Source organism: Passer domesticus, chromosome 5 (genome assembly GCF_036417665.1).
Source record: "Passer domesticus isolate bPasDom1 chromosome 5, bPasDom1.hap1, whole genome shotgun sequence".
Classification (NCBI taxonomy): domain Eukaryota; kingdom Metazoa; phylum Chordata; class Aves; order Passeriformes; family Passeridae; genus Passer; species Passer domesticus.
Genome location: NC_087478.1, coordinates 27335456 through 27351122, shown reverse-complemented (window position 1 = coordinate 27351122; position 15667 = coordinate 27335456). Strand labels below are relative to the sequence as shown.

Below are 15667 nucleotides of genomic sequence, written 5' to 3'. Positions count from 1 at the left end.
AAAGCAATACATCAATGAATAATTTTAATTAACTAATAATAGTAGGTAAGGAAAAGCCAGAAAGACCCACTATGTGTTCTGCAAAATTAAAAGCTAATTTGTAAGAAATATCCTATGGAATTTTATCCTTTTTTCTTGAAATCTCTATATGCTGTAAATAACATGCACAGCCAAATGGCTTATACTTAAAGGAAAATTCTCAAGCTAAATAAAACAATACTTGGCTTTTTTTTTCTTAAAGATAAGCAATAATTTATTTCTCTTTCATCTTCACAATTATCACATACTGCGCAGCTACAAGACCAATGCCACTACATAACACAGGAGAATTGCTCACCTACACTTTACTTGGACAAATACAATTACAATTTACAGATTAAATGTGCTGTAAAATATGCAGGTGGAAAAATGTCGTTTTTATCTATATGATGGAATATGGCATATGTTTTAGGAACAGATTCAATCTAAGATGTAAAACTTTAAAACTTGTTAAGCCAAGGATACAGTATAAAGCATTTTGGTTTGGTATTGTATTGTTACTAAAGTAGAAAAAGCAAAATTAGAGAAATAAATCCAGATCTTAAGTTACAGGATATGTTTTAGGTTAAGAAATTTTTTGCTTTACTTTTCTATTTTTTTTACAAATGAATAATATGAATATATTGCAGGATAAAGAAAGACTGCCAGATAAAGAAGGTATTGTTATATGAAAAACAAATGAAAAATACCAGGTCATTTTGCTTACAAAAAGATCAAACTATAAACAGTCACAAAATATATAAAAATGCCACATTGAACGAGGCAATTGTACTCTACCTAAACTGGTAGTATACTCTCTGATAGAAGTTGTGTTCATACAGTAGTAACTGATAAAAAGGCATTGTGCACTCTTGTGCCGTCTGGGGATTTAGCACCATGTGTCATCAGTTCTTGTATTGTCATCCAGTTGTCCAAGATTTTCTTGTTTCTCTTTTTCATCATCTTTTTGTGACTCAGTTCAATAATGTTGATTTCTTTTTTGCCCTCGCTGCCACTCTGTGGACTTTCCTTAAGACACTCCAGCCTGCTCCTCATCATGAACTCCCGCCGCCTCCTCTGCTCCTTAGCACGCACCAAATGCTGCTTCCGCTCCTCTTTGCTCCAGTAGCGACCCATCTTCATCTCACTCATCGTATCATCATCTGTCGTCATCCCACTGCGTTCCTCTTTAATTTTTAAGGCACGTTCCTTCAGGATTCTGTCTCGAACTGGTCTCTTTGTGATGTACCTCGTCCCATCACTCCTTATTTTCACTTTCCATTCCATCTTGGGCTCCGCACACTTCTGCGAGTCTTTGCACATGCTCACCAGGCTGAGCTGGCTCTGGGCATATTCCACAGCAGACTTCTGCTGGATCAGTTGCATATAGCTTTGATAATGCTTTGCATGAGCAGGGATGTTCCCGTACCTGTAAGAAGAACTGTGATATGGAGACAAATAGGGAATGTGCTCGCTGCCTTGCCTTTCCTGGTCTGTGAATTTGCTGCTTTCTGATGCCAGCACTGCATTCTCAGCAGCACTGTTTTGCTCAGTGGGCTTGGTTTTGGCTGAGGTTGTCTCCCTGTTGCTTTGTCCTGAGGATGACTGATTAGCAACAATTGTGGTCCTCAGGTTTTTCCTGTTGGTTATGCTGATCACTCTCTGGAGAGAGTTATCAGGGGATCGCTCCACAGTCAGCGGAGTGCTCCTACAGCTTTCAGCAGTGTTGTAGGCACTGGAGCTATCCTTGTCAGACTTTTCAGGGTGCTCCATGATGTCATCCAGTTTGCCTCTTTGTACGTCTGTGCTGGTGTTATAATTCCTGAAACTTTCCTCATGTAAAGCCCAAATGTCTCCATATTGATCTCTCACCTTTTGGAGCCGGTGAGCTTGCATAATATTCTGACATTCGAGTTCAATGTTCCTGAGCTCCTCATTGAGTAGCTGCAGCTCATGCTCCACTCCATCTTGCTCTCTTCTGTTGCATTCTATCATGCTGCTTGAGTAATAAAGATCATACTCCCCATGGTTTCGAATCTTGCACTTCAGTTCCAACAGCTGTCGAAACCTTTCACATTCCTCCTCTGGGTTTCCTATGAAATCAGATTCAATGTATTCCCCAGACACAAAGCTTTCATTGCACCGGAGCTCAACACTGCCTAATGTGTCCTGGCTGTTGCCCAGATCCCTCTTGCTCTGCAGGGTAGCACCGTTCTGCTCCTCAGCTGCATTTTCTTGCTCTGAGCTCTCATCATTTCGAAGACTTTCATCTGTAGGTCCCACACCACTGTCCTTCTCATGATTGTTGGATGATGAGGTTGCAGTGTCAGTAGTGCCATCTTCCTCTTCGTGTTTCTTTGGCTAAAAATATGAGTAAACCAAAAGGATTATCAAATGCAGATCATTATATAGGAGAATTATTTTCCAGTTTTGTTTTGCTTAAACAGCTGGGATCTGATTTAAGCTCAATTAATACAGATCACTAAACAGCAGTCCTATTGCTCATACCTTTAAACATTTCTGAGAGCCATGCTGTGGTTTCCATAGTAAGCAAAGTAAGTGAATTACAGTACTAGTGACATAGCTTCTAAAGTCCGGAAAGAAATACTTCCCTCTCTAGCTAAGCCATCTCTTTGCAATGCTTAAAGATAATGATCACCAGATGGTGAGCTGCTTTTGATTCTGGATTATGGCCAGAAACTGGTGGAGCTGAAATCTTCTCAAACTTGAGAGAGAGCCTCAGTACTGGTATCACCTCAGACAAATGGAGCAAGCAGCCAATGAAGCAATGACTAGTACAACCTAACAGGGTGCAAAAAGACTACTGTTTCTTTTTTTAAATGGTGAAATTTTGTTTGCTTCATTACAACCTCCATGGCCTTCTCCTACACTTCTTGTGCTAAGTAGCCTTTTTCTGAAAAGGCGTTCATTTCGGATTCTAGGATTCTGCTCAGAAGGATCTCAGTCCATTTCACCCCTGGAAACTCTTTTTGAAAACTCATTTATTTCCATTTTTAGAGTTTATGTTCCTCAAAAATAAAAACAGTCTTTCAATATTAAGTGTAGAACAACACTGAATGCTTTGCTATGAGTATAATGTCAAGTTTTTTGGCTGCTGATTAGCACTCTACTCATTGTACCTCACCTATTTATATTCTCAACCTATTGATATTCCATAGAATGTAAGATAATACCTCTCACAAGAGACAGATACTTTATTTTTCAAACCAGATAAGCAACGAATCATGCAGGGTGCAATTTATATGACCGAGTACCTAACTACACCCAGTACCAACCAAACACCACGTCTCTTTTAGGAGGTATAATTGCATAATTATGTCTAATGACTGTAATAATCAGTAGAGAAAAAAGGTACCGTACACCCAGTGAAAGGAAACAAACTTAAAGAGGCCACTGTCATGATTCCCTTTTTATCTACTTTGACAAACAGTAAAACAGGATGAAAATGTGTCTCCTATGTCATCCCTTCTCCTCTCTTCATGTGCACCTGATGATCACATGCCCTTCATCTGGTTTCATTTCTTCAGCCGTTATGAAAAAATAATGGCCTAGTGTCAGAAAAACAAAAATAACCTCCATCCCCAATTCAGTGTAAGAGTGGAATAAAGCAAATATTGAAATAAACACACCACCAGGAGAATTCAGTGTCTGTGACAAACCAGTAAAAAATTTCTGAACAGATGCCTTAGGAGATTTAGGTTTAATTTAGTATCCTTTTAGTTCATCTCCAGATGAGTGCTGCTACATGTGCTATTTCATTCCCTTCTCTCACCTGCTTTGGAGCTGCTGCAGCTTGTCTTGACCTCCTCTGCCCCCAAACCTTTCAGCAGAGAAGTGACTCCAGCCTGGGCAACTTACACTTCACCCCAGCCACTGCACTGCAATGTGCAATCCATATTTCTCACTGCTCTGGAAAATATTTAACTACTAGGAGGGAGAACAGCTCCACCAGACAACAGGAGGGCAGTGCTGAGAGCAGTCAGCAATCTGGGTGCTAATTCCAAATGCAGGGCTCCGTTCACATGACCAGACAAGGATGGTCAGGATCTGCTATTTGTCTCTGGGTGTGAGTGAAATAACACAATTTTTATCCATATGACTAAAATTCCAGAGAGGGTGCTTTATGTGTTGGCCCAGCTAGACAGAAACAGAGCTTCATGATACTTCCTCTGATGCCTTCTGCAAGGTATTACACCACCCAAAGCATATATTTAAGCACTTCTGAAAAAAAAAAAACACTTAATGAGGCTATTTGTATAGATGTTGGGAAGCGACTTTACAATTGAGGCCCATGCAATCAACACTTTTAGAATTGGTAGCTCTTGTTTTCCACACCGCTTTTATCAATAATTTAAGCTTTGCTTCTCCAACTTGATTTATACTGACTGAATATATATACACTCTGACATCTACCTAAGTTATATTATCTGGAATTAACATGCAAGATGTAAAGATGTAAACAAAGCAAAGCCCATCTTTTGAGTCAAGTAGAAATCAGACAAGTGGGATTGATCTGATGAAATATAAGTGTCTATGGTACAAGCATCTGAATATCAGATAGTGACTTTGGGTTCCCTCAGGAAAAAACAAGTGCTTATACGTTCAGATTCTTCTCAAACTAAAGCAGACATCCATATCACATTAAATTTTTCCCCAGCATGTGGATACTTACAGCTAAGTCAATTAAGAAAATGGAAAGTAATACAGATATTTATTGTACTGTATGTTTTTGAGATATATTTTATTAAAAAATCCATTGTGACTCAAGTAAGGTAGCCCCTGGCATTTTTGTCCTGGACATTTCATGCTTGCCAGAGCTCCTAAACATGTGCAGACTGAGCAGTCTTTTACAACATGAGATAATTTTAGTTTTATTTTGAAAGGTAACAAGCCTAATTCCACATTACATCTCTTCTGAAAAACAAGAGAGAATCCTCGATTTTCAATGTGCTGCTTTTTCTCTTGTTATCTACTATCTATTTCAGACAAAGTGTTTGTTTTCAAACATACATTGTCAATCTCTTCTACAATTATTTCTGTTTGAAATACCAAAGGGCTCCTTAGGCCTCATCTTTGCAGTGAGAACTCAGATAATGAGAAGGTAAACCCAGCGGTGTGTACAATCAAGCAATAAATGAACCTCAAAAGATTCTGCATTTCAGCTCCAGCAAGGATTTCTGCCTATAAAATGGCTAGTCTTGCAGGAATTCAGGCCCTATTCTATTTTTTTACAATTTAGAATGTATATTGGGACACAAAACCCAAATTGCTACTAAAGTCTGAATGCAGTGTGATTCAGTTGAAGGCTCTAAAACACAGCTGGGGTCTCTGGTCAGTCTCTGACAGTGGGAGCGAGACTGGTCACAGGGAGAGGAATCTCCAGTTGCAGGCTAACCATGAAGTACTTAAACCATGAGGAAAATTTGGAATTTATTTCAGTAGTTGACTAAAAGTGAAAATGCTCTTCTGCCAACAATACTGGTCTTTTAAAACAGGCTTCTTTCAAAAAAAGGATTTTCCCCCAGGTATTTTCTCTGTATTTCAGCTTTGAATGAACTAGAATAATTCTTTTTATCCAATTCTTTCTTCTTCTTCTTAATAGGTTCTATTACATGATACCAATCAGAATTTCTGCATAGCAAATGTATGATAGTCTTCTGAAAATTATCTCTACTGCACAATGAACCATGATGTTGTAAAGGGAAAGGAACACAATGAATTATAAAAAATGGAGAATTACATCTTTCCTTGAGGCTTTTTGGAATATTCCATATAGAGAAGATAAAATTATTGATGGAATTCTACAGAGTAGGTCAAAAATATACAGAAAAGGCATGACTATCTACTTGACTCTTCTATTACAAACTGTACCAAATTTTTTTTGTGACAGTTCACATTAAATGTTAAAATGACATTCTGTAAAACAGACTTGTATTTGGGAGAATATTCTGATAGAGAGCGTATTCATTCCTGCTCTCGAGATTCATGATGACAGATGATTATGAAGCCAGAGGTTTCATAAGTTTTTGTTCACAAAAATCAAGGCTGGTCTCCATGGCCAGCCAGAGAGCTTGAAAATACTCAGATTGGCCGCTGGCAGCTGCAATGAGAGTGGTTTCATAGCTCCAATGGATGGTGTGATCCCCCTCAGGAAACTGCTAGATTTCCCAGCCTAACAAGGAGTAAAGAACCAGTTTTCTGACTTGACGAGTCACTGCATAGAGTCTAGAGAGACAGCAGCTGTCACAAATTACTGACGCCCCATTACACACCAAGCTGCATTTGGTTGATTCGATTACTCATCAGAAGGGCAAAGAAATGTCTGGCTGTCCTAGAATTACTTCAAGCAATGCAATGTCAGCTACTGACAGATCACAAGTGACCACAATTTTTTTCCAGTGTACTGTTCTTTACAGTAATATAAAAATCTCAGTATGGCAAAAAAATATGCTTGGCAAAAGATTCCAACAGGGAATAAACTATTTCAATGGGTTCTGTGAAAGTACATCACGTTACTCATTAACACTATCCACAACCCAAATTCAGTGAAAAAGCCAAAACTTGACAAGAACTTTGCAGTGGAAGGTCACAATGGTAAAGTGATTTCAGAGTTCCCAACCTGTAATGTGAGTGCCTAGTAGGAGTTGATAGATAGACTTCTTCAAGAATTTCTGCCAGAACTGGAAGTTTGTGTGAAAATGTCACCATGCAAATGAAATTGTTTCGCAAAGAGCAAGTGGTTTTTCTGACAGGAAATATTTGGTATCCAAGATAAAATTTTGGTTAAAACAAAAATCGAGATGCCATATATCAGCAGTACAGCTGTTAGCACACTTAACCTGGGAAACTGAGGCTTGGCTTACGGCCTGGAGAGTCACAACTAGAAGGCTGGTAAAAGTTCTGTTGCAAGGCTCCCTTCCACCCAAGGAGTTACTCCACTTGGTGTAAATAATTAAATGCTTATAAGATCAAATATTTGTAATCTGATCTGTCATTTTTCAGAGAATTGACTTCATTATTCTGTAAGTGTCCCAGTGAATATTTCATTGATATACATGGAAGAGCTTTACTATGAGCTATCACCTACTCATTGACCCAGTGTCAAGGCTGAAGGGGAGGTCAGGAGGAAACAGTCTAAATGCACATTCAGGCCCCCCAATGTGGACCAGGCATTGAGGCATTTGAAGTCAAAGAAGCTCCCTGGTTTCCAGAACAGAGAAGGCTCTCATAGTCTTTCTCCCTCACTTCAAAGAAAAATGCCACAGGCTCTCTTTCTGAGCAATTCATAATGGAGAAAAAAATTGTAAGTCACAAAGTTCTGTGGGTGGAAAAACAGTTTCTTCCCAGCTGCATAAATCCAGAAGCCAGGAGAAGTTGAATTTTATTTCTTTGGCTCCACACAGGTGTGCATACTGGCAGATCATCTGATCCAGGAGTGAGTACTTACACCTTTCACAACAACGTACATCTGAGAAGACCACTTGATGAAACTGTAGGGTATGTTTGCCACAGTAACACAGCCTACAGAACATATGGGCAGGTAAAAGCCAGGATAGTAGCAAGCTGAGACTATGCTAACAATAGCTTATTTGTCTCCATTAACAAAACAAATGCTGAGCTGTGCGCTGTCGGTGTAAGAGAAATACACTCACATTAACAAAACACCTGTTGTTTATTTAAACATGTCTTCCATCTTGTTTTGCAAGCTCTGGTGCAAGGCTGGCTCATACACTGCATGTATCCCAAAAGGATAATCAAGTCCAGCTCTACAGTTAAATCCCCCATGTGGGGGTTGAACCCATGACCTTGGTGTTATTAGCACCAGTTTAACAAAAACTGACATGAAGTTTAACATTATAAATCCCAAACATTTCAGAATTAATGAAGGAAAGCAATATTGTTCTGAGAGTTCAGAGAAAAGGAGAAATCTGCACTTATCACACCCTATTAAACTGTTTATTAACTTGATATACTGGGCCTAAGCATGAATTTTTCTCTTTTTCCTTACATACAGTGTGCTGGAGATCAGAGCATTTGGAGACAGAGCTCCATCAAAGCCTTTGACTCCATTTTACAGCACACTGTTTCATTCTCTATTAATAAAAAAGTATACCTAGAAAAATTTCAAATTGTATGTTTAGTAGTGGTCGTACCTGCTCCACCTCATTGGCTGTGTACTGCATCACTTCATTATGCTGTTCTTCCAACATTTCCAAGTTTAACTCCTCTAAGAATTCATTCCTTTCATCATCCAGCCACCCTTCCTCCAGCTGCAAAGAATACATTAGTATGTTATTTTATGTTAGCAAGGACACATGCTAAAATAGAGTAAACCCAAATGGCAGTGCTTGACTAGTTCTTTTTATTCTAAGGATTCTCTTCAGAAAGCCAGGCAGTAGGAGTTCAAGTTCATAGCTCAAAAAAATAGAAAAGAAAAAGGATAAAAAGATGGGATTCATGTCTTTTATCCTTTCGTAAAACAGTATGACTGATTTTCTCTCATAATGAAGGAGACTGCACAGCACAGACGTTATTTCCTTTCAAAAGGTATGAAAGGCACAGCGCACAATCCTGAAGCTGTCATGTTCATTACTACTGAGAGACCCCGCACTGCAAGAATGGCAATGTTACTAATAGGGCCAGGAGGCAACTGGGCTTTTCTCTCTAACAACCTCCATTCCAGCCCTGCTTCCACCACCTCGATGGAAACCTTATGCTGCATTTCTGTCACTATCTTCCCATTGATCTTCCAGGTAAACAAATAAACAGAACAGGGTGATAGAAAGATGAGGCAACTTGAAGGGAGGCATTTTCAGTTCTCCTAGTGTGTCTGGAAGAAAGGTTTATCTGTTTGCTTGGTTTTTTCTCCCCAAGTGTAAAATAGTACATTGGCATTTGGTGAACACAGTGTTGCAAAAAGACAGGAGGGGATGCCATGTTTTCTGTCAAGTACATATCTCTTCTTGAACCCATTTCACACCCTTCACAGCTTTCCTTTCAAAACTGATAAAACAGGCACCCTGGCCTAAAACGCTGTTCTTTCCATTTTGTTCATTATGCTCATGTGGGCACATGAGCATAATGACCCTTTGTACCTGCAATCCCTTGCCAGATGTCACACTGAATCAAAAAGAAAAACACTGGTCGGTGGCACTCTTGGCTATAATATTAGGATTGTAGCAGAAGGAAACACTGATTGGTTTGTCATTGATGAAGGAACCACAGGACAATGGTGACAAAAACATGCTGAAAGGAAAAGCCTCAGCATAAAACAATTAGAAGAATACCAAGTACTCATGTCCCTGGACAGCAAGAGAAATGTAGCACAGGCCAATCCTAGAGCAAATTACCACTGCCTCAAAGCCAGATATGTCTGGTCACAGATGTCACTCAGAAATGGTACATTAAACCAGTAGTAGTAGTAGTAGTAGTAGTAGTAGTTCAAAGGAATGACTGATGCTGTGTAGAACTTCTAATGGAATATCGGCAGAACATCATTGTTCCTTAACAAACTCTGATGCAGTTTTGCCCATGTCAACAAATTCTGTCCTCTTATAAAGAAGCCTGCCACCTACAGTGTGGGATTAGGAGGAGACTTTTTTGCTTGAGGACATATAATTTTTATGTGTTCTCAATGGGACTTTCAAACTGTTCTGTGAAACATGTGGTAGTTTTGTTTACTTGTCTTGTTTACTTTTTTCCCCCAAGGAAAGCATGAGTACAGCCTTCCTCTACTGTAAAGGACACAGTTTAATTCAACTCATGTGAGAAAATTGCAGAGATTAACAAATTTGGAGGATGAAAGATGAATCTCACTTGGGCAAATCTGCTGATTTGATTGTGGCAGTCCCAGTATATAACTAATAAGAACACTCATGTTACAGCTTTTAAAAGAAAACTAATACGTACCTTAGCATACACACGTATTACATAACACTCTGTACACATTCACACATGAGAATGCATGTGAGTGGTGTGCTCCTCTTCTGCTGTTTCTAAACTTCATTATTCACTGCACAAATATGTGGTCAGAGGGGTTTTCTTCCCTGATGGAAACTGCTCAGCAGTCACCCTTCAATGCTGCAATACTGCCATAACCATTTTCTATCTACAAATGAAAGCCTGCTTAATCCTGCTGTTTTTTTACCAAGTCAAAGCAACACAGCTAGCAGAAATCAGTTGACAGCCTGATCTCTGACCTACTCTGGCTTTTTCATCAGTTTTATATGAGTATATGCTTAAAACACATAAACTGAACAAAAAAAATCCAGCACCATAGGCCCAAACCTAAATCAAACCACACTTATTATTTGTAAGGGGTATTCATGCGGGAAGCTACATGAATACTCCTAAGTATTATGTATAAGTATAAGCTACATGGGTACTCATAAGTAACTCCTTATCTCATACTAATCTTAGCATATTGACTCCTTGTTTCATGTTGACCAGTCTAAACAAAGACAGAGACTGAGCTTTCTCTGGGCATGTATTTTGTATAAGTGGGTGAGTTTCTGTTCTCTAGAGAAAAACAGAATTCTAATAAAAAACAGTGGGAGTAATATTGAAAAATCTATTTCAAAATTTCAGCAACTGAGGACTATAATTTTCCAGTATAAAGTGAGGCACACCTATTTTTGGTGTACTTTGTCACTGCTTTTATAAGAATTGTTTAGCTTCCTGAAAAGCATAAAGGATATGAATGCTAACATTGTGACTCTTTTATAACTATAGTATTTAAGTAGAGATTCCAAGTGGTACTGAATCACACTTATTTAATTTAATTTATACAGAATATGCAGCTAGTGAGACTGAAAATATCAGAACAATAGCATGAGAGACAAATGGCAGCTTAACCAACTCTGAATTGTTGGCAGTTAGAAAGTGGAAATATTATGTCTTTTTGCTTTGCAAAGGCCTAAAAGTAGAATATAAAGGGATGTAAAACCAGCAGTCTTCTACCACTCTACCTCTTCTTTATCTGATAACCTAACATCTGTCCCCTGAAATGATATTAAAAATTCTCGGAATAGCAAGATTCTTGGTATTGGCATAATTTTATTTTAAAATCATAAAAGTGTTTCTAAAAGCTTTTGAAAATGCACCTCCCAAAATGCAGGCATGTTCTGGTGACCAGGGTGCTGTTAAAACAATTAGATTTCCATTTGCTGAATGAGACTGTAGAGAAAGTCCCATAATTTATACATACATTAATAGTTTACATGCCTGGTTATAACCACATAGCATAAAACAACCCCTCAGAAATGACAAGCTACCGCTTTGTGTAAGTTCATATAAATGATAAACTTCATATAAAAGATAAAATTGATAAATGTTAAGTATGGGAAATTTATCCACCGAACAAAGCAGAATCCTCTAATGAGTAATGCATAGTTTTCAAGTTCTACTTCATATTTTACTAATATCATATTGGTACTGCCAGCTTTATTTATATACCTGCTCACTCTGCTGGAAAAAAAACTTGTTTAGTTTGGGGAAAACATGCCCTAGTAATATCATATTATTTTCTTTGCTGGATAAAAGAAGAGCAAAGCTCCACAATTAACTGTTTGCTCCTTTTGTCAGTAACTTTGACATTCCTATTTCTTGGCAGTTCATTACTTACAGTGACAGGGAATGCATGGTATAACCCAGGTTCTGACTCAGTGCACCTGTTTAGTCTAACCTGCATCTCTGGCCTCGCGACCAGCAACACAATTTTCCTGCATTCTTCGCTGGAGAGCAACGCCACTGCCTCTTCCCTATTCTGGACATCTTGGCCATTTATCTAGGAAACAAATGAAAGTGGCACATTAGTTTCTATTTCCACAAAGCAACACACAATAAAGGGCAGATATCAGCTCATTTGTGCTGAATGTATGGACAATGAAAATTGCACAACGGGCTCATCTTCAGCCCCTCAGAGGTAAGTGCCTTCACTCAATTATGCGCTTACTGTAAGAGCTGTATTGATCGTTGAAGGATGGTGGACATCAGAGGAAGCAGTTATGTTCATAAATGTCCAACCTGCGCCCTGGTAACATACATCTAGCAACACAATTAACCAGCCCCTGACAGGTGACGTTCATCTTTCTCCGTTCAGAGTAATGGAAGTGTCACTCTGAGATAATAGTGCTGGTGGAAGAAGACTGGTAATGCTACTGCTGAAATCAGTCACACTGAATGCTGGTAGAGAGCCAATTAGAGAGCTACAGTATTATCTCTCACCAGGCAATACTTTCAGGCCACTGCTTGTTGCTGCTCTATTTAATCATTTCATATTTGTGCAGACAGCTTAGTAGCCAGTACCACATAAAACATATGTATCCCCCTTACAAGGGGATAATCAAAATAAAAGCGGCTCTTCAATGAAACTCATCTTTTCTTGCTACCTTTCGCCTATTCTGTAACCCCATTAAAACAACGACATCCATGACTACACAGTAACAAACACAATTTTCATTGTCCAAAAACCATTTATGAAGGAATCAAATAGAAATCTTATTCCCCATATGAATTCAGATTTGTCCAATTCACAGCACAAGAAGTGGATTATTCTCATTGTGGCAACAAAACCTCCAAAATTCGGTCTATTTAAAAAAGAGTGAAAACAAAACCAGATGGTAGAAATACCTGAATATTTTTGGTGGAAAAATATTCTAATGTTTCATTTCAAAGTAACAGTTGTAATTTCATTTCCATTTCAAGTCCATTTCAACTTGTAGTTGAAAATCAAAGAGAAAGTTGCATTTTTGTACATATGCTTGGCCTGAAAGCCCTGATTCATAAACATAGCTTTAATTCAAATTAAAGAAAATCCCTGAACACCTAACTGGCAGTGAGTGAAATGTCTGAGACTCTTCAAAGCTTACATCATGGGATAACTGAGATGTGTGGGAGACCAGGTAGCAGAGAGCTGCCCTAAGCTGAAAAGCAGAGATGCAGCCACAGAGAGGCTCAGGAGCAGATCTGCAGGCTGTACAAAATATCCCCAGACATGGTGGCTGCTCCAGTAACTCCTATCAGCTGAGTAACTGCTCACCATGGACCCCAAAGGAGGCAGCTGGGCTGTCCCCACGCTACCTGAAGGTGGCCACCCCATCCCAGCTGCACTATCATGGGGAAAGAGCAGACTTCAGCCTGCCCCACGGACTGTGCTTAGCCTGCTGGTTCACAGCTAAAAACAGCAGAAGTTTAGGCAACTACCACAAGGACTGCCCTCTTAAAACTTTCCCTTGACATTGTAACATTTTATTTAAAGTACTCAGGCAGTTTTCAGATGCTTAGACTGTAAAGGTTGGTGGTTTCTGACAATGAAAAGGGAGCAGTTACAGCCTCAAGACAAAACCTGCTGTCATTTTGTGAGGAATACACATAACAACATTCCCCCATAGCTTTAACCAATGCTGCCTGCCACCCACAGAAAAAGCCCCTGTGCTCAAGGATCTGTGTCTCTCCCAGCCTCAGTGTAATCCACCCATAATGGCACCGTCACCTTCTATTTCTCTGAGCTATCTCATCAATAAGAGGAGAGAGGGTCAATGTGTTTTCAGATATGAAAGTAAACCCCACATAACTCTCCGGGTGTTAACTTTAATGATAAAATTCATAGCAATATATCAGCACTGACATTAAAGTAATGCTCCAGTCCACAAGAGGATGGCAGAATTATCTATGTTTTCTCTCACCCCTGGAGTCTTTACTCAAAATTGAAATGAATTGAATTTCATTAGGAACTGGAGAACATTTGCCTGAACTGCTGTTGGCTGTCCACCCAGAAACTCTGCAAAAAGGACAGGAGTGGAAAATGGATCTACTCTCTCTTTCCTTATTTTGACACACATAGAGTAGAAATAGAAAGTTGTTTCTACTTGGTTGAATAAAAAATGGGTGTTTTTCTGATTTTTGCAAGTTAAAAATACTGGTATTTCTTCAGTAGTTATGTCACATAAAGACATGGAAGCCAGTGCCCTAACTTTTCCTCTCCTACACGCAGCCCATGGAATGGTCCTTTCACCCCAAGTCCTGCTGAGGATGTCACTGCCCTCACACCATGGCATCTGTGCTTTCTGGTGGAGAGCATCATCCTATGAATGTTTTCACAATCCCAGCCACATAGAGAAAAAGCCAGCAGGCCCCAGGTGAGCCCTGACATTAAAATCTAATTTGTTATTTCTTATCTAGAAAATTTGGGACCGCTTTGGTAAACCAACTAATAGACACTATTGTTTCACTAAACTCCCAAAGCTGGTTAAAGCTGTACCAGGATAAGAGATACAGGTTTCAGCAAAGATATTTCATGCAGAAATGAAAAGATTGGAAGGAAGGAACAGACTCATCTTGTGAAAACCTGAAAGCTCATCTGCTTAAATTAATGAAGGGCAATTATGGAACAAGTTACAGAAAAACAACCTGTCATCATCAGGAGTTTCTTCAGTGGAAAAAGGAAAAAATACAAGTCAAATCAACTTTGAACTGGCATTAAAATGCTACAATACAGCAAAAAATTCCCGTCAAGTGATTTTTGGTAGCTGTTTCATGATTTTGAGCTGTGGTGAAAAAAGCACTACCCATTGCTTGGTTTCCTTTACTGTACAGGAACACTGCCCTATGAAGCAGCCAGCCACCCACACCCACCTCTGCTGTAATACACAAACCTATCTGTGGAGTAGCTCTTTAAGTAAGTGGATCAACAGAAACAAAGGGAGAAAAAAAAGCCAAGGTGGTGGATTAGAAAAGAATTCAGAAAAGCAATGTATTATTGGGGGAGGAAAGGAAATATTAACAAAAACCGAATGAACCCCCTCCTTAAGTACATTCAAGAACATTCTTCTCTAAACTACACATTTTTTGTGTGAAAACTCTTATTGTCTATGCTTACCATAAAAGTTTTACCCAAATTTATGCAATTGGTTAATGATAAGCATGTCTCTGACACTTATATTTATGTCTGCAGGATCCTGTTTAGAATTTGACACTGAGATGAACATAGTGGAAATGAGATTTTCTAATAAATATGGGAAAAAAAAGACATGGGATGTAAGTGCATGAGCCAGAACGAGTTTGTCAGTCTCATTTTTCAGTACATACACTCTCGCTCCCAGCTATTGTGTTAAAAAACAGACAGACATGGATTTTCTCATCGATCACAGTAACAAAGAGAACTATCTTCCCTCATTAACAGTCCACAGAGAAGATGGCACTGCATGTTTGTCTGAAAAAAGAGTTTAAGGAAGAGTCTCTTGTCACATACTTGCAAAATGCGGTCTCCTTCACGGATCCGTCCATCTCTAGCAGCAATGCTGTTTGGATCAACCTGCACAGGACAACAACCAGTAATTGAACATGAAAAGACTTTTATGGGAAATTTTAACAGCTGCACAATTGCAAGAGTTAAAAAAGTACGATTTTTAAACAGTACAGAGGCAATCTGAAGTTTCCTTTAGAGTCACAGAAACGAAGCAGTTCTTTAAATGATCATATATGAGCTTGTTTCAGATAAAAACCTCAAGACAGAAAGGGTTGGAAGCATATGATTTTCAAATTAATATTTTCCTTTGCCACTGTCAGGCATTAGCCTTCAGCTGTCAGAGCATTAAAAATTAATGAGACAACCTTTTCTGCGGAAGTT

General features: G+C 38.9%; 1 protein-coding gene across 6 annotated transcripts in view; it reads right to left on the bottom strand.

The window, feature by feature from the left end:
• Positions 1–213: 213 nt before the first annotated feature.
• The window catches only part of PDZRN4 (PDZ domain containing ring finger 4), a 228905-nt gene continuing 213451 nt past the window's right edge, over positions 214–15667 (bottom strand). For 3 of the 6 annotated variants that reach the window (XM_064422456.1, XM_064422454.1, XM_064422455.1), the window contains exons 7-10: positions 15290–15352; positions 11723–11824; positions 8193–8309; positions 216–2379 (exon numbers count right to left, since the gene is read on the bottom strand). In XM_064422456.1, coding sequence (XP_064278526.1) covers positions 853–2379; positions 8193–8309; positions 11723–11824; positions 15290–15352 — 1809 coding nt within the window. In that variant the 3' untranslated portion in view covers positions 216–852. Of the gene's footprint in view, positions 2380–8192; positions 8310–11722; positions 11825–15289; positions 15353–15667 lie in introns of all 6 variants that reach the window. The other 3 variants (XM_064422458.1, XM_064422459.1, XM_064422453.1) reach the window with 2 other exon arrangements.